At 40.1% G+C, this 23497-nt stretch overlaps 1 protein-coding gene across 4 annotated transcripts in view; it reads left to right on the top strand.

Moving 5' to 3' along the window:
- Positions 1-11536, top strand: part of LOC108433744 (POU domain, class 2, transcription factor 2) — a 47450-nt gene extending 35914 nt beyond the window's left edge. For 2 of the 4 annotated variants that reach the window (XM_037546659.1, XM_017708501.2), the window contains exons 5-16: positions 391-504; positions 2092-2367; positions 3016-3121; positions 3268-3359; positions 3832-4032; positions 4796-4937; positions 5057-5205; positions 5568-5759; positions 6673-6721; positions 8042-8189; positions 9110-9183; positions 9906-11536. In XM_037546659.1, the coding sequence (XP_037402556.1) occupies positions 391-504; positions 2092-2367; positions 3016-3121; positions 3268-3359; positions 3832-4032; positions 4796-4937; positions 5057-5205; positions 5568-5759; positions 6673-6721; positions 8042-8189; positions 9110-9183; positions 9906-10213 (1851 nt within the window). In that variant the 3' untranslated portion in view covers positions 10214-11536. The remainder of the gene's footprint in view (positions 1-390; positions 505-2091; positions 2368-3015; positions 3122-3267; positions 3360-3831; positions 4033-4795; positions 4938-5056; positions 5206-5567; positions 5760-6672; positions 6722-8041; positions 8190-9109; positions 9184-9905) is intronic. The other 2 variants (XM_037546693.1, XM_017708502.2) reach the window with 2 other exon arrangements.
- The last annotated feature ends 11961 nt before the right edge of the window (positions 11537-23497 follow it).

The raw sequence follows: 23497 nt of genomic DNA, 5'->3' as shown, positions 1-23497 counted from the left end.
CCTAATAATAGTCCAACCCATTTGCACTTAAGTCCCTATAGTTACTGAATAATAAGCTTTAGTAGGTAACACACCTGCGACGTTAAGGAGTCAAATACAAATCATTGTAGCCAGAGTTTTTGCTGGCTCTTTTGCGGCACTGCTAATACATTGTGTCTGTGTCAAAATATTGTGATGCGTATCATAAAATGTTTTTACCATATAACCTCCTGTTTTAGAGTCCACCCATGGCGCACACCAGATTAATTTGCAGATTGTGTGTGCAGTTCTTTTGTTCTTTATTTCACTTTTTTTTTTAAATCATACTTCATTTTGATGCACCTGTATGTAGAATGAATATGTTTCATTTTAAAGAAGACTCATTTTAATTACCCTCTATGTGTGTTACAGGTTAAAACAGAAGAACCACCCGAGATGCCCAGTTCTCATGCTCCACCACCTCCCCCTGCTCAGCCCACCCTACCACACACGCAGCTCATGCTGGCTGGTAGTCAGCTTGCTGGGGTACGCATATGCACACAAAAACACTCAAACACACACACATAATGGCAACACTGTGGCTATGTAGTAGGGATGAACCGAAATGGGAATTGTGGGCTGATGCTGAGATCCAATATTTAACACATATATATCTGGTAATGGCCATACAAAGGCCAATACATGAACATTTTTAAAATGTAGAACATCAGACCTCCTAAACTCAAATTCAAAAGGGGTTGATGAGCAATTAAATATTACTTCTGACATTTTCTTTTCATTAAATGACTTGTAACACCTTATTAGCTCAATACTAAACAATGCTTTTTTTGTGAAGAGAAATGGCAGAGATGATACTGTTGTAAATGTGTAATATAGTACAGTGTGTAATTACTTAGTCATTGACAGAATTTGTGTCATTTAGACTGATTTGTGCTTCAGGAAGTTCTCACGTTTTGGGCTTCATAGTTCTCCCATTTGAGGGGGATCTCATGTAATCAGTTTTAAAATGAAATTATGATGTTTTGTATTTGGTTGCATATTGTGGTAAACTCTCTGAGGTCATGCTGGTGTACTCTTTCATTTTTGGTAGCATATCTGCCCACATCCTGGAGAGAGTTTTGCATCTGTTTGTGAATACATATTTTTCTACATGATTGAAAGAGTTCTTTCATCCACTAGTGGGGTTTTCCATGGTCAGATAGGTTATTTGCTTATGTTAAGACCACCGGTATGTTCTTCCTTTTTAGCAATGCATCCATCAGTTGATTTTGACACAGCTGATCTTTTTGCAGTGTCTGTGTGTGAGTGTTATAGATTCCTTCAGCCTCATAATGGCCTACTTTACTGCCATCTGCACTTCTTTGACCTTCATGTTGAGAAGACACAGCAATAGTCTCCAGATGCAATCACCACATGTAGAATCATCATCTGTTGTGCGTGAACTGATTACAACCCCAGAGCGATAGACAAGAAACAACTTAGCAGCTAATTGTCTTACAGCCCTGAAATTGGTAGACAGGCATATACGGTTACAATCCCTATATGTCTTTTACATTGTGTCAAAATTTCATGATGAATGGACCAACAGAAATGCTCCAAAGTTGCTATAATTTAATAATTAAATAATAAATCATTTCTCCATTAATGTACATCGAATATTAAGGAATTTTTTTTTTCATTTTCCTGTTTGGAGATATGAGGGTTTGTTCCGACAGTGATATGTGAATAAATTAATACACATCCTTGCATTACCACTGTCATTATGCAGGAAAAGAGCCAAAAAGGTTGTTGTCCATTTAGTGTCTGGCCACACTGTATTTAACATGTTACATCTTATAACACACAACTTAAGTAATTTGCTAAGACCATACTTGAATTGAGCTGTACATTCCTTCCCTCTTTTTCCCTCTCATTTTCTAAAAATGTTTCATGCTGCTCTAACACTTAAACTTACCCTTCGACAACCCTGCAATTCCACACAGAGGCTACTTTAACATATATGAAGCCTTTTCACTAATGCTGCTTCAGCTGCTGCTGCTTCTGTGACACTGTTGTCTCCTTTGTTCTCCCCTCTTTTGGGTCTTTCTCTCCATTCCTTGCTCCTGCTTCCAGCTGGCAGCTCTCCTCCCAGCACAGCAACAGCTTTTGCTCCAGCAAGCCCAGGCACAGCTCCTGGCTGCTGCTGTCCAGCAGTCCAGCGCTGCACACGCTGCCCATGCTGCCCATGCTGCCCAAGCAGCCGCTGCTGCTAATCAGCAGCAGCAGGCCCAGCAGCAGCAAGCCAGCCAGACCCCAGCACAGATCCAGCAGCAAACCAAACCTGAACAAAGTCCCACTCAAGCCCCACCCCCGCTTGCCCTCTCACAGCCAATCCAGCTCACTGCCCAGGTATGACTGATGCTTCAATTTGGATTGTTCCTCTTTGTATAGGAGAATGTGCTATGTGCTTTTTATATTGATTTTTCATTGCAAATGTTGCAGCAGGAACGAGAAATGCTGACACTGTGATTGTGCTTTTAATTGCATAGAAGCATTTGAAGCTTATGCTTAGCTTTGCAGAGGTGCACCTAACAACTTAGATTCAGGTTTGGATCCCAGCAGTTCTAGGAGGCATCCATGGTAGGGTAACCCCAAGAAGTCAATTGGCAGCATTTTGCAATGGAAGGATGCCCAGGTTCCTGTCTCCCCTGTTGCAATGCCAAATATCAGAAAATTACAGGGCAGCAATCAATAATGCAATAAAGCTAGAACTTTCAAACAGATGTTTTCAATTTTGTAATCTCATATATCTTTTGAAAATCTTAACTTTTTAACAAGAAGGAGAAATGTTTTCTTAACTGAAGTCAGTTAGCCCACTTCTGTTATCTCATTCAACAGATTCATACAGTGCCATTGGTGACTACTGGTTTTAAATTACAGAAAAAATATCAAAAGAAGATTTTGATAGGATAAATGCGACATGTTTGTGCCTTTTAGGGAAGGAAGACTGAAATTAAAGTGAAAAATAATGAAAATTAATATTTAACTTCCCTGTAGGACATTCAACAATTATTACAGCTGCAGCAGTTGGTTCTGATGCCAGGGCACCCTCTGCAGTCTCCCGCCCAGTTCCTTTTACCCCAGGCCCAACAGAGTCAGCAGGGTGAGTCACGCACATGCATATAAAGACTCGATGCAAATGTATTATTTTTATTTTCAAGTTTCATTTTTAATGACTGCCATTCAAATATCCTGCATATTCATTTCATTTTTGTGTGTATTTATTCTGTCTTTCTCCCTTTCACTCAGGTCTGCTTTCAACGCCAAATCTGATTCCACTACCTCAGCAAAGTCCAGGGGCCCTTCTGACCACCCCACCCAGACTGAGCATGCAGACACAGGTAGAGTACTCCTTTAGGCTTCACTCTGAAATAGCCACTATGTTCCTTTCTTTAGGTCTGTTTTTTGCTAACCCAAGTGGACTGAAAAGGGGTTATTAGATTTAAACTAATTAGAGTTTCAGTTTGCTTTAAACTATCACTTACAGCATGTAAGAGGAGTACATGGATTGTGTCACTATCCAAAAAAAAAGAATTCTCCATTTTTTTTCCTTTCATGATGAATTGTCCAATAGAAATGTTCCAAAATTGCTTGGAATTATCTTTACATTTAACATTCAACATTAAAAGTGAACAGTGTTTTTTTCCTTCTGCTGTATTTGGGAGATTTGCTTAATGCTATAATCTAGTAACCTTACTGTGTGGTGGAAGGGTGGATGATTAGATAGAGAAATGTGTTATTGCAGATGGGACTGTGGTCTCAAACTACAAGAGTGTTCAAGATCACAGTTTGTTATTCCCATGTGTGCTGTAGCGCCGTCATGACGACAGGCTGTGGTCGTTACAGAGGGAGAAGAGCGTTGAGAGTGCCGTTAGCTCAACCCCCTCGGCAGCTTCGCCCATGAGCTCAGTTGCTGCAGTGACCCCACATGCCGAAGAGCCCAATGACCTGGAGGAGCTGGAGCAGTTCGCTCGCACCTTCAAACAAAGGAGGATTAAGCTGGGCTTCACGCAGGTGTGTGTGTTTGTGTGTGTCTAGACAAAAAATAAAAAATGGCATCTAATGTGAAATATGCCAGTATACTACATTTCACTGTTTTGTTCATACCATTAGACCAAAAACAAACAGCCCTGTGCCCAAGACAAACACCTTAGTAATTTGAAACCAGAGGTTGTGAGTGCACCACTACTATGCATTTTGTAGTAGGTTCTTGTTTTTTGCCCCTTGTGTGGCATGAACTCAAGATTGAAAGCTCAACATCCCCACTATGACGGTATTTTGCTATAACAAAAAATAATTAATACTAAGGCAAAAAAGGAGAAGAATGTTCATTGTTATGTAAGTGTATTGTGCCTGCTTTTTGCCAGGCATATAAGAATCGTTAAAGTAATTCATGTTTGAATTGTCTTGAAGGCAGGACAATTTATATATTGTTGTTTTTGAGTTTATCATGGCATGGTAATGAAATTAATATAATGGAACATAGTCACACTGGTATTTACTTTTAGATAAATATACCTCAGATCCCTACTTATTTCTTTGTTGTAAATTAATATACAACCATCTAGCAGGTACAAGAATGTTTGTACTGTCTTTTCTTTATCAGTGTGTTAGTTTAAACTAATTAAACAAATTACTGAAGTAATTAAAAGCTAACTGATTAACATTGTGTGTGTGTGCTTTAACCAAGGAGACTGACCATGCTGTGGCATTGATTGACACTAATTTTACTGATGACAAATCGTGTTTGTGTGTGTTATTCACACTTCTCTTGCAGGGTGATGTGGGGATGGCTATGGGAAAGCTGTATGGCAATGACTTTAGTCAAACCACCATCTCTCGTTTTGAGGCACTCAACCTCAGCTTCAAGAACATGTGCAAGCTTAAACCACTGCTGGAGAAATGGTTGAGTGATGCAGGTGAGTGTGGTTTGAGAGGTAGTGGGTGTAAGCTGCACAGACCAAATATGTAAGGTAGCATAAGTGCATTTTAAATGCTTATTAATAAATTGGCTTTTGACATGCGTGTGTATCCACAGAAACCATGGCGATAGATAACATGCTGCCCAGTCCCAGCTCCTTGTCTTCTCCAATGCTGGGCTTTGAGGGGTTGCCTGGAAGACGCAGGAAGAAACGCACCAGCATTGAAACAAATGTCAGAGTGGCCCTGGAGCGCAACTTTATGACGGTGAGACACACACTCAGAATTTGTTAAGAGTGCCACCACACAACATTGCGGGGTCTGTGTCAAACAGAGAAAAACACATACTGCATGATTTTGAGGCTGCTAACTATAATCATAAGTATATTGAAAAAATCATGTGTTGGTTTGATTTTTAGAACAATCACATCATTTTCCAAGAGAAATGCAAGCTCATAAAACTCAGTATATACATTTCTTCACTTTTCTATAGTTTGAAAAAAAAAAAACACTTTAACTACAGTACATTATTTATTGTATAACCAGACGTTCTAGCAAGATTCATATCTGCATACTATGTATAGTTAAACTGAACATTCTATGTGGTACTTGTGTGGTAATCCATACAGAACCAGAAGCCTACCTCAGAGGAGATCCTTCTGATGGCTGAGCAGCTCAACATGGAGAAGGAGGTGATCCGCGTGTGGTTCTGCAACCGCCGGCAGAAAGAGAAACGCATCAACCCCTCCAGCGCCACCCCTCCCCTGCCCAGCCAGCCCCCCCCTGCGACGCACAAACCCCCCTGCTACAGCCCACAGATGGTACGACCCACCCACACCCCTCTCCCACCCTCTTCCTCACTTCTTTGCACCCTCTGATTCTTCCCTTCCTGAACCCCTTGCTTGACAAGATCTTTGGAGGAATATGTGTCTCTCTGGTGCTAGGTGTGTTGTAAAAAGGTCAAATTATTCATTCACATTCGGCAGATCCTCTTATCCAAGGCAACTTACAGGATAATGTTATAGGTGGCTTGCACAAAGACTCTTGTTGGTGTAGTGTATTGTGCTTGCCTTGACAGGGAATCAAGCCTGTGACCATTTAATTACATTTCAGATCAATTAAATTCATTTAATTTTTCAGATGATCAATTTGGTTATTAAAATTCAGTTCATAATTGACATTCATTGATACTTTCCCTATTGAATTTACCATCTCAGCTTGCACCTGGTTTATTACGCTGCTATGCAAATACACCAGTGGTTCTAAACCAGGTATACTTAAAACAGCCTTGTCTTCCACAAATAAATGTTCATTTTGCAAAGTTTAATCATATGGACAGGCTCCCCTTTATGGGGTTATTTTCTTCTGTGATTTTCTAGGTTTTTCTAGGATTTTCTAATAAAATGCACTCACAAATAGTGCTATAATAGTTTACCATGATTTCTATCAACTTTTTTTGCCAGTACAAGCTGTTTGAAAACCAGCTAGCTTCTCAGCTTCTATCTAAGGTAGGCTGAGTTGAGAATAAATGGCATATACATTTTTAAATAACATATATTTGGATTAGAGCACTGTGGCATAACACCCAGAAAATAACTTTTGGTTACTCTTCAGTTAAAATAAATGTTTGAGACTCCATAAAGATTAAGAACCACTGATATATTACATAGCATGTCTTAGCTGTGAATAATGAAGACTAACATGCTGCACATCTCTCTCTTTCTCCCTCGCCAGATGTCCAGTCAGGGACTAGCTCAGGCTGCCACCAGCCTTAGTGCTACAGGTAAGAGCCTAACCTGCTGCTTTTTATCTGACAGGTTTTATTTTCATACACTATATTTCCAAAAGTATTTGCTCGTCTGCCTTCACATGCATATGAACTTGAGTGGCATCCCATTCTTAATCCATAGGGTTTAATATGATATCGGCCCACCTTTTGCAGCTATAACAGGTTCGACTCTTCTGGGAAGGCTTTCCGCAAGGTTTAGGATTATGTTTATGGGAGGTTTTGACCATTCTTCCAGAAGCGCATTCATGAGGTCAGGCCCTGATGTTGGACGAGAAGGCCTGCTCTAATTCAGCCCAAAGGTCTTCTATTGGGTTGAGGTCAGGACTCTGTGCAGGCCAGTCAAGTTCTATAACACCGCTCATCCATGTCTTAATGGATCTTGCTTTGTGTGCAGTCATGTTGGAACAAGAAGGGGCCATCCAAAACTATTCCCACATAGTTGGGAGCATGAAATTGCCCAAAATCTCTTGGTCTGCTGAAGCATTAAGAGTTCCTTTCACTGGAACTAAGGGGCTGAGCCCAACTCCTGAAAAACAACCCCACACCATAATCCCCCCTCCACTAAACTTTACACTTGGCACAATGCAGTGAGACAAGTACCGTTCTCCTGGCAACTGCCAAACCCAGACTCCTCCATTGGATTGCCAGATGGAGAAGCGTGATTCATCACTCCAGAGAACACGTCTCCACTGCTCTAGAGTCCAGTGGTGGTGCTTTACATCACTGCATTCAACACTTTGCATTGCGCTTGGTGATGTAAGGCCTGGATGTAGCTGAAACCCATTCCATGAAGCTCTCTACTCTGTTTGTGAGCTAATCTGAAGGCCACATGAAGTTTGGAGGTCTGTAGCGATTGACTCTGCAGAAAGTTGGCGACCTCTGCGCACTATGCCCCTCAGCATCTGCTGACCCCGCTCTGTCATTTCATGTCTGGACTTGGACGGTTGCACAGGTGTAATCCTATCATGGTACAGCGCTGGAATTCACTGAGCTCCTGAGAGCGACCCATTCTTTCACTAATGTCTGTAGAAGCAGTCTGCAGGCCTGTGTGCTTGGTTTTATACACCTGTGGCCATGAAAGTGATTGGAACACCTGTATTCAATGATTTGGAGGGGTGAGTGAATACTTTTGGGATAATAGTGTATATGTGAGTTGCCTTTATGATTAAGCTCTTGCCCTCCATGACTCAATAATGAGCCCTTTTTCAAAGTCACTTAGATCTTTTCCTCTTGCCATCTTGATCCAAAATCAAGGTCAGCTGGGCCTGCTTAGCATCTTTGCGATCTTTGCTTCTGTGTTTCATCTCTCTGTAGCAGTCAGTCCCACCTCCTCTGTGGCTTGCCCTCCTAACCCTACAGGCCATGCAGCGATGAGTTCTGCCCAACCTTCAGTGACTCCGCCTCCTCTCAGCACAGCAAGCCCTGTCCCACCCAATTTGAGCAACCCTGGTCTCAACACAGGGTAAGCACATTACTGTCTCTCACTCTGTTGCACACTGTCTAGTTCATTTTTCACACAGAAGATTAATGGCATGGTCTCAGCTTCATTGGATTAAATTTACAATCAAATTACCATTCAAATTGAAACAGGTCCTTCAGCCGACAAGCACGGCTGAGTAGTGTAGATAACTGCTTGGTGTTAATTAAAAAGTGTAAGAAAACATATTCATCAAAAAGAGCATGCAAGTCAGCTCTAAAGTGTTCACAAGATGATGGGACCCAGTCAGAATTGTCACTGTACTAGTTAGAAAAATGTGACAACATGAATCATTAATTATATCCAAAGGCCAGTTTAATTCTTGAGCAGTCAGGGGTCGGCATCTCCTAAATTCCACCGAGTTCATCCATGCCACATCTATTTCTCATGGAGCAGTTCATTTATTATTTTTTTTGTTTGACTTTATTATTACTGGAGGCATTTTATAAAACTTTGCTTCCAAGGCAACACAGCCACATAGGCATACACTAGTCATTATCAAGGCTCACTCTGCCCTAAGTACAGAAGAAACATCTGTCAGTCTATTAGCAGTGTGCTCCGGCAATCAAGGAATGTGGATCTCTTAATTCAGCTTAGACCCTGTGAAGCGTTGAGTAACACTGAATTGATGACAGAGCGATGAAAAGAATTCATCTTTCTGGAATGTGCCAGCAGACATGCACATACCGGCTTTCTTGCTCTTTTGATTTCTGTCTTTTTCTTGCAGACAAATGCACTTTTACACACAGGCTTGTACTTGTATTCACTGTTTTGTAGACTTTTGAGATGCCTTTAAAAATCCTTGCTTCTCCCCGCATGTGTGAATGTGTGTGCACATGTATGTTTGTTTGTGTGGGTCGGTGGGTGTGTGTGGTTGTGTATAAATGGAACCATACACATTGCAGGAACACAATGATGGGTGTAAGCACAGGCATGAACCAGGCTCTCATCAGCAGCAACCCCCTGGCTACCATGCAAGGTTTGTGATTGAAGGAGCAGGAGGCAAGACAGGGAGAAAGAAATACAGAACATACATATTTAGTTAAGAAGTGAAAGAGAGCAAGAAGAACAACTTGTTAAAAGAGAACAAGTGTGCTGTGTTGGTTAAAGGTAGAGGAGCAAGAGAACCACTTCAGCTTTTAGACACAATTATCAATGTATTTCTGTATATCAGGGACACAATGATGTTACAGTTATATCAGTATCAGCAATGGAGAGATGTTTAGATTTGACCAATATTTGAAGCTGATATTTGAATATTTATTCTACTCTGGAAGAACAAAATGTTTAGACAATGCTGGGCTGCCACACTAAAATAGCTGCACTGTATTAATTTTACTGCAGTTTTAATCTCGATCTTTAGGTAGAGGGTTCTTTAGTGGCATTTCTTGAAAGAGGCCCTTTTGGCAGCTTTATTTTTAAGAGTTTATTACAAGCTGGAGAACAGCAGGATTTCACTGTGTTTCACATCCCCTCAGATCATTGTCACTACCATGTTCCCACTGAATGCATGTATTTGTGTGTGAGTGAACAAGCTTTTCACTGTCATCTGAGCACATTGTTGTATGTCATTACAATGCTGTTGAATGCTCTCATTTCCATTTTCTTGTGTTGACATAATCACCCACTAAGTTTAATTGGTCTATTTATTTGGTTTTTGCTTATTTGTTGTTCCTTTCTTGTCCTTTCCACATCTAACAGCCCTGGCTGCCAGTGGTGGCCAGATGCCCATTACAGCTCTTGAGGGCAGTGGTCAGATGTTCCTTGGCGGAGCTGGAGGTCCGGGGGCCGGACTGCGCCCTTCCCTCTTCCTTAACCGCCCCACCCTGTTGCCCATGGCAGCAGGTGCCAGCATGGGATTGATCAGCGCTGCCAGGGCGACTCCTCCTCCTAGTGCCAGCCGTATGAGCCCAGATTCATGCTCTGCTTCTCCATGCTCAAGTCCCGCTTCATTCTGCTCTTTCAGCGAAGCCTCGCCCCCGCCTCTGGGCGGGGCAATGGCCGAGTGACACCCACGGTGACCTGTCGGCTCGCTTGTGGGGGAGGAGATAGTGGAGCAGTTGGACCGTGGAAAAAAACCTCGCCTTTTCAACCAAAGCCATCTCTCACTCCCTCCATTACTCTCCTTCACTCCCTCTCTCACTGAGTCTTTTAATGCCAAAAATACACAGACTGAAAGAGGGAAGGATGAGTGTGAGAGAACGGGGGAGGCGGAGAGAACAGGAGAACGGGGGGATGTTTAAACCAAAAAAAAATTGATCTGTATTAATTTGGAGAGGTGGCATCACAGAGTTTCCTTCTTGGCCATTAATGATAATGTACATGAACTCCTTTCTAATCGAAAAAGAGACTTCTTGGAATGGATGAAACTGAGGGCAGGGATGAGAGCCAATAAAATGACTGTTTTGAAAAAAAAACGGGTGGCAAAGAAAAAAAAGGAAAGAAAGGACATTTGACATGTGTCAGTGGATGGAAGGGAAGAGTTTAAACCAAAAAAAAAAAAACAACAAAAACGATGAAAGTGGAAAGAAAAGACACATAAAGACAAACAATGACAAACATGCCAAAATTGCCAAAACCAAAATACCAAAAACCGAAACCAAAAAATCGGAGAGAAAAGCTTTACCTGAAAGACTTTTTAAACCTGACCCGTCCAGGATCAGATCATCAACTCCACAAAACAGCACCAAAAATATCCATCATTGTTCAAGTTTCTTTTCATTTCATTTTCTGTAGTACTTCACTTATTTTGTATCCTTCTTCAGATTCACTTTCTAATTTTGTACTTTGCTGAGCATCATTTTTGCTTTCTTAAGACTTTTTCTTAAAAATTCTCTACATTCGGATCTTTTTCATTCTACCTCTGCTGTCAGTCTGTTAGATTTATTGCATTTAAGATCACAATTATTCTGGATACCAGTCACCAGTCACAACCAGTGACAGCTTTGTCTTTCTGTTTGTCATCATCATATCCGTCCATGGCATGAAAAAGGTTGCGTTTGGAGAGATTCTGAAATGTCTCTGTGAAGTTCAAATGACATTACTTCTTAATATGGTAGCTTAAACAAAAGAGTATTAAGAGATAATGCGCTTTTACAGAAACACGGGAAAAATTCTCCCCAAATCTTTGCCATCTTCATATCATCATCTGCCTTTTTATTATTCATACTGTCATCATGTACACACCCATAACTCAGCCTCATTATCTTGGATACCAAAGCATTTGTCTGACCTTTTAGCATCGGCTAACAAGTGTTCAGACAAGACCTCAGACATGTCAAAAAAAGAAAAAAAAAACAGACACACAAATAGGTGAAGAAATGAAAAGGAAATTATCATTTTAGAAAAGCGATGCTGTTCCCCCATGCCTAGCCCCCAACCCCCTGCCCTCCATCCTCTCTCTACCCCTCTCCTGCGCCTTGGAAGATATCAGATCAAAAGGGCCGAAACGGAGGAGGAGAAGAGGAAACAAAATGACAGCACGTGGAGCAGCGGCTGAAGAGGACACATGGGATGTGCAGGGGAAGCTCAACGAGTGCAAGCTGGATGGGGAGCCTCCAAACCAGGAAGCAGAACGTCGCTGTTGTTGATTTCCTTTTCCATTTCTTTTTTGTTTTCCTTTTCCAACACAAGGATCAAACCAAAAATGAATATAAGCAAAACCAATGAAGGACTGAATGACAAAACAAAGGAACCCAAAAACCAAATACGAGGAGTGGACGAATAGGAGGTGGACAAGGAGGATGCTTTTTTAGAGAATGGAGGTGGGGCAGCGCCTGTCTGTTGTGACCAAGTAATGATTGGCAGTCCGACAGTTCAAAGTGTTGACTGACCGGTGAGCTTCGTGCCCTCTCCTTCTTTCCTCCTGTCCATTATGTATGGCCTCGATTCGTTCACTCTCTTTTCCTGGGCGGAGGAATATTTATTGACCTCACTGAACTGAACTTCGAAATATATATATATATATATATATATATATATATATATATATATATAAATATATATATATATATTTTTTTTTGTTTTGTTTTGTTTTATTGCTTTCTTTTCTTGGTCTGTCCGTTGATGCTGTATGACCTTGTCTCATTGTTTCTATTTTTGGGATGGGGTAATGTATTGCCTATTTTCATATTTTGTCTGTTTTATTGTTTTGATCTTGTCGTGGGGGAGTTTCTCATCAGGTGGTTTGAAATAATACTGTGAAAATGTAGCTTCCAAGTTTTTCTTTGATCAAGAATGTTGTGAAAAAATAAGCCAAAACTGATAAACCAAAACCTTTTTTTGACACACAAACAAACCAAATAGCAACCAAACCAATGCACAATGGGTGAAGGGAGACAGTTAATTAACTGTATTGGTGCTCTAGAGAGAGAGAGAGAGAGAGAGAAGGAGAGATAGTAAGAATGCAAGTGAGCTGACTGTGTGTGTGTGTGTGTGTGTGTGTGTGTGTGTGTGTGTGTGTGTGTGTGTGTGTGTGTGTGTGTGCGCGTGTGTGTGTGGGCGAGTTTGTGAGAGTGTGTGTGTGTGTGTGTGTGTGTGTGTGTGTGTCAAGGAAGCTATTCTCCAGCATGTAAACCAAACTGAAAATAACCAGTTAGCCTACACACCTTCTGTCCAGTGTGTCACCAAAAACAATGTTTAACGACGTGATCTTGCTCAAAGATGTATAAGAACACGGACGCATAGAAACCAATGAGAAAACTAGCGGGAGGGGGGAGGGAATGGGTTTCAAATCAACTGTAAAACCAGTTGTCATACACTTCTAGAGGGAATGTACCTGTTAGTGCTTCGATAGATTTTGTAGGGAAAAAAAGATCTATGTTCTACTGCTTACTTATTGCTAATGTAAAAAAAGGCTGTGATTAAAAAAAGTCCTTATGAAATGTTGATGACGATAATGATGACTTTAGACCAAAAGCTTTAAACTGTCTCTCTTTGGATTTTCCTTTTCATTCAGAGATTTGTATTTATTGTTAATGGGAGTGGGGGGGTGTTTTTGCGATGGTTTGTTTGATAATTTGTATGTTAGCAACTCTCATCTTTATTTATTGGCTTATTTATGTATTTATGCAGTTTTTTAATTTATCGATTTGGTCTTTTTTAATGTTTGTAAACAAACTGGAAAGATGTGGGGGAAACAAATTGAGATTAATGCAAAGTATGATCTCTTCTTAATCTCCAATCTCTTTAAAACCAAAATTAGCTACAGAAATTAACTGTTTCTTTGTTGGGGGGGGTTGCAAGATGATGCCTGTTGCCTGATTTGTCCACTGCTTATAAACCAATTGAACCAAAGGGTCATAGAAGAAAAATAGAAGTTAAGAACAATTATCCAAAGGAGAAAAGTGGCTCAAGGAAGCTTCACTTGCTCAGCCTATAGTTAGCCTGTTGCCTGTGGTGATTGGTTAGCGATAAGCGTGGTCCAAACGTCCATACCCTGGATCTAACTTATTCCTTTTTCCTCTGTCCTCTTTTTTCTTTTTCTTTTTTTTGGGATGAGTTAGCTACGAGAGAAAGAGAGATTTACTGCATATACCTCATGTTTGATTAGAAATGCCAAATAGACGAATACAAAAGCTTTAACTTTTTTGAAAAAGGTGAACAGAGGAGATGTTGCTCAGGAGAGGGTTTGATTAGCTTCATTTGCGTGAGTAAAAGGGTTCACAAACTTCCCCCCAATTACACAGCTTCCTATTCTTTCTGGCCCACAGACTCAAATGAAATCTACACATTTTAAGAAATGCTTTAATATGTTAATGGTGGCTGTTCCGTTTCTTTCCATTTACTTGCGTATTTGTTCCTTTGTGCAGCTATGTGTGTCCTCAAAGGATAACCTAGAGTGATACCAAAGTTAATGCCTGAGGGCTACTGCCACAGGTTATAGACACACAGACACTCAGAAAACATACAGACCTTTTATACAGACGTTAGCAGCTCTAACAGATCAGGAGCAGCCACTGCAACTAAAATGACTTCATTTGCCTTGTTTGTTATATTAGCTTTTTTCATAATGTAGGTCAAATATAACTGACACTGACATACTTACGTGCAGCTGGAGATGTCATAAGGCCACATTCTGTATTTTTGGATTCTTACATCCCTCAGAAAAGCACTATGCTGCCAGATTTGTTATTTGGCCCAGTTCCAGTGTTACAGTTACATGTATTAGTTGAATATCTTTGGGATCTTTAGGCCTATGGAAATATTTAATTCAATAGTTATACTGTTAATAACCTAGAATAGACTTAACCTTACAGTGGTTGAAAGCCAAATTTAAGTGACATGCCGCATATCAGAATGGAAAATTTGCAACAAAGAGAACAGCACACCCTTTCCCCCCTTTTTCCTTGTGAAAAAGTAGATGCCATTTTAGTTATTTGCCTTTCTTTTTCTTTACTTTTTTGTTTGTTTTAACAATACAGCTTTAATCCAAAGGTAATTTGATGAGGGCAGCAAAGGAAGATTTTACTTATGATTAAAAAAGAAGAACCTCAACAGTGAAAACCAAAGAGTTCCACCGTAACTTTTTCTCTTGACACGTTTTTATGAAACATGCAGAAGCTTTCGTTTTTTCCTCATATCTCAGAAAATGTCCTCATGAAATATGCTGACGTTGGTAGATGATAACGACTCTTATGATGGTCACTTTTTGACTCTGTATTTCTGTATATGCTAGGATCCTTTTTCCCTCTCTTTGTCTGTGTGTTCTCCTGCTCTTACCTCAGAAGCTCTCCATGGAGTTTGTAACTCGTTTTGGATTTTGTTCAGAAACTGTTGAACTGTCCCTTACTCATTGCTCTCTGTGTGCCTGTTGTTTGGGGTGGGAATGGAGAGGGGAGGGTGTGGGCAAACCAACCAATATGTGTTAGGATTAAAGTGCGACTTTAGACCAAGAAGTGTCCAAGTCTGATTTGTTTTCTCTTTCTCTTTCGCCTTTGTAACAGCTCGTCTGGGGAAAACCTGTCTACTTAAAAGCTATATGTGCTTGTGTGCTTGTGCGTGTAAAGCTAGACCAAAGAATATACAAAAGCTCGAGGGAATGAGTGCTGGTGCATAACCTGAAACCGGTTTCTTCAAAGTGGAAGCCAGACTTCAGTTTTCTAAAGAAATACTTGTCAGGATATAAAGTTAAATATAAATATTAAGGAAGAAACAATACAACAAGGTTCAATTTACATTCTGCATGAATCACAGGTCTCATACGTGTATTGCAGAATCAATGTTGGTAACAATGCAGGTCACAATGTTGCTAGCTTCTGACTCCTGAGTCTCAGTTGCTCCTCTGTAGTATCTGTCACCAAATCATACCATTTTGTACATAATAATATTTGTGAGTTTTCTCTCACAATGCTGGCCCGCACATCCATACAAAATCCTAATACTAATTTCCTCAGTTAACCGTTTTTTTTAGTGTGGATTTGGTGGCGCTTAACCATTGTCCCTCAGGAATATCTACCACATCCCATCACATCTCATTTTAACCTCCTGTCAAAAGAAGCCACATTAAAAGGAGAAATATCTCTTCTGTTGTTTCTTGCAGTTCATGTTGCCATGTATCCTTTTGTGATTCTCAGGGCCATTCCCAGCCTCACATCACATATACACCACCACGGTTCACAGTGGGGATGAGGTTCTTGCCTGCTTGACTTCTAACTGTTTTAATGCCGCACGCAACTCTGGTGTTTGGAGCCAGAATTATCTTTTGTCTTGTCTGATCTTAGAACCTGTTTACAGTCAAAGTTCCAGTGGTGGTAACGCAGAGAGTACACAACTGTGGTTTGATGAAAGCAGAGTCTTCTGGAAAGCAATCCAAATAGATTTTTGGCATGGAGGTCGATATGTAGTTTTGGAGACTTGGTGACATCAGGATACAAACAACTCCTGCAGTTGTCCAGCCGTGATCCTTCAAGAAGGTTTGCCACTAAAACCATCCTCTACACTATTAATTAGTAACAAAGTCCTTAACAAGAACCCCTAACAACCTATATTTCCTAAACTAGAGATGAAAGCAGAGAGGTGTGGAACATGGATTAAACAGTGTGGAAGACCTTAAAACACAGTCTACTCAAAAATCTTTGTTTGCTGACAGGAGACCTTTTTCTGTCCATTCCTTTCTAAAATATGATTTTTTAATTTATAAAATGATCCAAGAGAACTTTCAACACTGCAATTCATGCAATATCCTTGCAGCCTCTTTCAGGGATGTGCATCACAGCTCCAGCTTGTATAAATTATTGCTAGGTAAAAATGTCCCTAATATTGCAGCTGGGTATTTTTATGGGTGAAGTTTTGTTATAGCAACCACAAGATTTATTAAGGTCATTTTTTGTCTCATTCGTTTGTTCTCTGATGTTCTCTGTGTTGATGTATGTCATTTGTAAAGACTCAATGTGTTTATAATATATACTATATGGACAAAAGTATGTGGACACATCACACACATAGGTTTGTTGGACCATTCCAAAAACACCGACATTAATATGGTGTTCCCCCCTCCTGCACCCCCCTTTGCAGCTATAACAATTTTCACTCTTCGAGGAAGGCTTTCCACAAGATTCTGGAATGTGTCTGTGGGAATTTGAACCCATTAGGTCAAACGAGCATTTGTGAGGTCAGGCGCTGATGTTGGACAGGAAGGCTCACAATCAACATTCCAATTCTCTGCAAAGATGTTCAGTGGGGTTGAGGTCAGGGCTCTGTGCAGGCCACTTAAGTTCATCCACAGCAAACGCATTAAACCATGTCTTCATTGACCTTGCTTTGTGCACAGTCATGTTAAAACAGGAGAAAGCCTTTCTCAAACTGCTGCCCCAAAGTTGAAAGCATATAATTATCAAAAATGTTTTTGCATGCTGTACCAGTAACATTACACTTCACAGGACCTTCGTCCCGTGGCCGCCATGCAAAGTGAAAGCCATATATCAATAACACCCAGAAACACCACCGGCTTCTCTGGGCCCGAGCTCATCTGAGACGGACTGACGCAAAGTGCAAAAGTGTCCTGTGATCTGACGAGTCCACATTTCAAACTGTTTTTGGAAATCATGGACGTTGTGTCCTCCGGGCCAAAGAGGAAAAGGACTGTCCGGATTGTTTTCAGCGCAAAGTTCAAAAGCCAGCATCTCTGATGGTGTGGGGGTGTGTTAGTGCCCATGGCATGGGTAACTTGCACATCTGTGAAGGCACCATTAATGCTGAAAGGTACATACAGGTTTTAGAGCAACATATGCTGCCATCCAAGCAACGTCTTTTTCAGAGACGTCCTTGCTTATTTCAGCAAGACAACGCCAAGCCACATTCTGCACGTGTTACAACAGCGTGGCTTCGTAGTAAAAGAGTGTGGGTACTAGACTGGCCTGCCTGCAGTCCAGACCTGTCTCCCATTGAAAATGTGTGGCGCATTATGAAGCGCAAAATACGACAACGGAGACCCCGGACTGTTGAGCAACTGAAGTTATACATCAAGCAAGAATGGGAAAGAATTCCACATACAAAGCTTCAACAATTAGTGTCCTCACTTCCCAAACGCTTATTGAGTGTTGCTAAAAGGAAAGATGATGTAACACAGTGGTAAACACGCCCCTGTCCCAACTTCTTTGGAAGCAGGCATCAAATTCAAAATGAGTGAATATTTGCAAAAAACAATAAACTTTATCCCTTTGAACATTAAATATCTTGTCTTTGTAGTGTATTCAATTGAATATAGGTTGAAAAGGATTTGCAAATCATCATATTCTGTTTTTATTTATGTTTTACACAACGTCCCAACTTCATTAGAATTGGGGTTGTATCATTATCGCTTATTTATATCATTATCGCTCCACCACCATACTTTACCGTTGGCCTGTGCATTCCAGTGGGTAGAGTTCTCGTAGTACCCACCAAACCCAGATTTGTCCATCAGACTGCCAGATATTGAAATGTGGTTCATTACTCCAGAGAACATGTTTCCACTGCCCCAGGGTCCAGAGGTGGAGTTCATGGCGATCTTAGGCTGGTGTACAACTGCTGTCATAGAAACCCGTTTCATGAAGATCACAACAGTGATCACAGAGTCTGTGATCAAAAACCTAGCAAGTGCGGTGAAAACAATGACTAGGATAACAAACATAAACAAAGTGACCACTTGCTCAGAACTACATAGTGGAAATGGCAAGTGGTAGAATACACACGGTGTGGACCGTGACACACATTCACTAAAATTATACTTATACAGTGACTCTCTGTGAAAACCTGTAATGGTTATGTTGATAAAATTGGTCACACAAAACACTTCATATGAAATTCATATGAAAATTTTTTTTTGTTGTTTTAATACAAAATGACCTGATGTTCCCCCTACATGCTCTTAATGCCCTGCGTGTTCAAACATGCACAGAGCAGTTCAACTCTGTGATTTATGGAAGTCTTTGGAAGCTGCATGACACACCAGATATGTCCACGTTGAGTGGAAAAAACACAGGTGCTTATTGGTTGTACAGCATAATTACAAACACAGTAATTACTCTGTGGCTTTCTGTGATGTAATGAGTCCTAGATTGTCATGAACACCCACAAGCCAAAGGCATGATCTCTGGTTTTGAAGGAAATCGCATCAAAAGTCTGTGAACACCACTGTCAGTAGCAATGCAGGAATATAAGGGCAGAAAAGCTTGGCCTGAACCAACTGAAGCAACTATACTCCAGAACTGACAGTCACGTACACTGAGAAGAAAAGGGGAGCTGTTTTAGAATCTTTTCTAATAAAAGATCATATAGTTCTAATACTCAGTGGAGAAATGAGGTGTTAATTATTGTTTGCGTGGAGTTCAACTTTCTGTTCTTTTAAGTAAATTGAGCCATTTAAAATACATTTTAATAAATTACCACAGTATAACTAGAATAACTATATTAAGTCAACTTTTTTACCTTCGCCTCCAGATATTTAGGTATAATTAATCCGTTCTGTATTCGTGTTGTGCACTTGTGGCGACCAGAAACCAACATGGGGTTGGTTGGCACATGTTATGGATATGTCTGGCACAAGTTTCAAAGATTGAAGCGACAAAAAAAAAAAGGAATCAGAGCTTTTCATTTAAAGCACGCTACAAAAACATTAAATGCCAACCAAATAGTAAAAGCAGAGGAAACTTATTAGGAAAAAACAAAACAAAAACAAAAAACAGAAAATGTGGCCTCTGCAAAAGTTATGGCACATTTTTTTTACAATATATTAAACTCAGTAAAAAAATAAATAGACAATACGCACTAAAATATCCATAAAATGTCATATTTAAGTTTGTTCTCTATAGAGGATGAATGAACTTATTTTCCCTTCTAGTTTTACTAGGGGTGTTAAAACGTTTGCTTATGACTGTTATATGTTACATTTCAGAAGTTTTAAAAGTTTAGTACATGTATTCTCAAAATCTTGCTGATGTAATAGTATGTCATACTTATGTAGTTTTTTTGTTTGACACATCCTTTTGTTTTGATTTTGCTGTTTGGGTCGTATTTGTGTTTCAGTGTCGTATCACTTCAAATTCTCCCTCAACTCTGAAATTCACCCAAGCACAGACATCAGCAGTACCGCTGTGCACCGCTAGATGGAAACCAAGCCTGGTCTTTAAAGAGGCCCCAAACGAGCGAAGTTTAGCAGAACTGGATTTGTAGCTTTCGCGGGTGTTAAAGCCTTTGGACGCCCAGTGAGTAACTGTGACGGTAATTCATGTAAATACTGTCTGGTCTGTTAACTTTCGACAAAACCAGCGCAAACATGTCTGGCCGGTTAGCTTATTTTGAATAGCCTGCATATTTGAATTTTAGCTGTAACTGTTGAGAACTACAGCTGCGCTATGACAACGGGGGCTGTGTTGTTCCCCAGTTTCCATGTATACATCGCTACGTTTGTAGATTTATGTTGTATTCATAATACAGCTCTCTCGTATTAGTTTGAAATATTTCCACAATCAAAGCATTTCAATAACCCTCTTTTAGCTTTCCCAAACGGGTAGTGACTTTGCCCTTTGGCCTTTTACTTGACCCTCATAGGGGCTATCAGACAAATGCTTAGCCACGGTGGAGCGTTCCTAAATAAATAAGCAGAGGAGTCAATAAAATGCCACCATAATAAGTCTTCAAGACCACAGTGGAACCGCTGCAGACCAAGTACACGAATAATAATTTAGACCTTTTGACCTGTATTTTACACAATGTGGTTAACTGCGAAAGCAAGAGTCATGAAAGGCATGCCCACTTAAAGGCTGTAGGTGCACATTCTGAGGCGATGTCCTCTTTGTCAGCGTCAGATCTTCACACGACTCGGTCAAATGTGAGAGTCCAAGGCTTGAAGCTACTGAAATAACATTGAATGTTGGAACAAAATGGCTAAAGCCTTAAGCAGCTGAAGGAGTGAAGTATAGTTGAAGTAAGGCTGAAACTAGCTGGTGTTGTGCAGTCTGTGAGACATCAAACAGGCTAGAGTATCAAGTCCACCTAAAATCCAAATGGATTTTTTTGTGTGATTTTTGTGTTAGCTCATTTATCTAACCATATTAAGCACAATTTATCATGCCATACCATTTTAATGAGCAGTGATCTTTGATTCAATTGTAATGACACAATTGCTCATCTGGAAAATGGTCTTTGAGTTTTAATGACATCACCGTGCACCAGTGGGTGGGGAATTTAATATTAACCAGTAAAATCATTTTCAGAGTTTCATCACTTTCAGCTCCCCCCTTCTTTCACCCTTCCTGCCATCGAGTGAAATGTCTGGCAAGCTCAGAGACCTGACGTCATGTTATAGAAAAATGCACTATGACTTAAGATTCGCAATGACTTTCAAAGAGAAAGAAATGGGTGGGCTACTGTATGATTAGGAGGACAGCTGGTCATTTTAATACGACAGATATGAGTGTTGTAAAATATTTCAAATATAAGCACTGTTTCGTTTAAATTCATCTGAGAACCAGACTGATCCAAACTCAGTGATTACAGTTATTCAGATCATTAGATTCCCAGGGAATAGTAAGTCAAAATGACTGGCTGCTGATTAGAAGAGTCTTTTCAAAACTGCACCAGTTGTCTTGACTTAGTATTTCTGGACAGCTGCATTTGGTGTATGGGAACAGATTTGAGGAATATTAAACCACATGTTATGTTACACTCTGCCATAAAGGTAAATTAGGTTAGTGGTCATTACATATGTTTTTACGCAGAAGTACAGAATTGAGTCATTCCCCAAGATTAGTACCAAATGGGTATGGAAACTTTGAACTAATATATTTAAGCTTGAAAAACACTTTAGTCTTAAAACTTATCTATTAGATTTTTGTCTCTTATACACTGCATTGAATGTTTTGGACTCAAATGGACTCAAACTCTTTTTATAGAATGACCCAATCATATAAATTATGGTGTTATCATTCTTGTAAAATGTACCCCTTTTCCAAAAAGGTGGGAAGCTGTGCAAAATGTAAATAAAAACAAGATGCAACGATGTGCAAATAATTTAGACCCTATATTTCACTGAAAATAGTGCAAAGACAACATATCAAATGTTGAAACTGAGAAATTTTGTTGTTTTATGCCCATATTGAATTTGATGCCAACACCACATTCCAAAAAAGTTGGGATGGAGGCAACAAAAGGCTGGTAAAGTTGTGTAATGCTAAAGAAATCACCTGGTGATTAATGACTTTTTATGCCCTATCATGTTACCAGTAAAAAAGACCATCCCAGAGAGGCTGAGTCTTTCAGAAGTAAAGATGAGGAGGGGTTCACTACTCTGTGAAAGACTGCACAAGCAAATAGTGCAGCAATTCAAGGATAACATTTCTCAGTGTAAAATAGCAAAGAACTTTTGCTTTCCATCATCTACGGTACATAATATCATTAAAACATTCAGAGAATCTGGAGAAATCTCTGTATGCAAGGGACAAGGCCAAAAAACAGTATTTGCTGGCGATGATCTTTGGGCCCTCAGGCGGCGGCACTGCATTTAAAACCAGACATAATCCTGTAGTGGAAATCACTGCATGGGTTCAGGAACAATTCTGAAAACCACTGTCTGTGAAAAGAGTTTGTCGCTGCATCCACAAATGCAAGTTAAATCTATAAAATGCAAAGAAGAAACCACATATAAACAGGATTTAGAAATGCTGCCACCTTCTCTGGGCCTGAGCTCATTTAAAATGGACTGAGGTGAAGTGGAAAAGTGTCCTGTGGTCTGACAAATCAACATTTGAAAATATAGCCTGTGTCCTCCAGGCTAAAGACCACTCAGCTTATTATCAGTGCACTATTCAAAATCCAGTATTCATGATAGTATAGGGGGACATGACATGGGTGAAGTGCACATCTGTGAAGACACCATTAATCCTGAACAATTTATGCATGTTTTGGCAACATAGAATGCTGCCTTGATTATTTCAGCAAGACAATGTTAAACCACATGCTGCATATATTACAACAGCATGGCTCCATATTAAAAGAGTCTGAAAACATTTGGTGCATTATGAAATGAGAAATATGACAAAGCAGACCCTGAACTGTTGAGCAGCTGAAATCCTGTATCAAACCAGAATGGGAAAATATTTCACTTTCAAAACAACAGCAATTGGTCTCCTCAGTTCCCAAATGCTTACAGAGTGCTGTTAGAAGAGGTGATGAAACACAGTGGTAAACATGCCCCATCCCAACTTTTTTGTAACGTCTTGTTGGCATCAAATTCAAAGTTTGCATATATTTTTTGAAAAACAAAACTTCAACACTTGATAAATTGTCTTTGTAGTATTTTCCTTTAAAAATGTGGTTTACATGATTTGCACATCATTGCATTCTATTTTTATGTACATTCTGCACAGCGTCCCAACTTTTTTGAAAATGGGGTTGCACATTCTTTGCCTAGATCCAAATGGCCATTTTGTGTTTTTTGACCTTTTTGACAAAAATACCTTTTGTGGAATCTTACGATTTTCTAATTTGTCATGAATAGCATTTATTAATATGCCATACAGTTTTCCCAAAGTCTTTTCAGCTAACAGCCAGTCTACAATTGCAATGCCTGGGACACACACACGCTCACTCTGCCTCCTCCATTGAGTAGGCCGCAATATGACGTAGGTCTTATGATGTGCTGTTATTATTATTGTTAACAATCCTGTTATTAATAGCATGGCTTTGGTCTTTGTGTAGACTGAGAGTGGGGACCGTGGCAACAGATGCTGCAGGGTGGTTTTTTTTTTTTTCGCCGCCCGCTGCACGTGGCTGAGGTTGGAGTGTTGGCAAGCCGGCTGCTCACCACAGTCATC

The sequence above is a fragment of the Pygocentrus nattereri genome, chromosome 1 (genome assembly GCF_015220715.1).
Source record: "Pygocentrus nattereri isolate fPygNat1 chromosome 1, fPygNat1.pri, whole genome shotgun sequence".
Classification (NCBI taxonomy): Eukaryota; Metazoa; Chordata; class Actinopteri; order Characiformes; family Serrasalmidae; genus Pygocentrus; species Pygocentrus nattereri.
The sequence above is the reverse complement of the archived record's forward strand: the minus strand, read 5'-3'. Positions and strand labels throughout refer to the sequence as shown.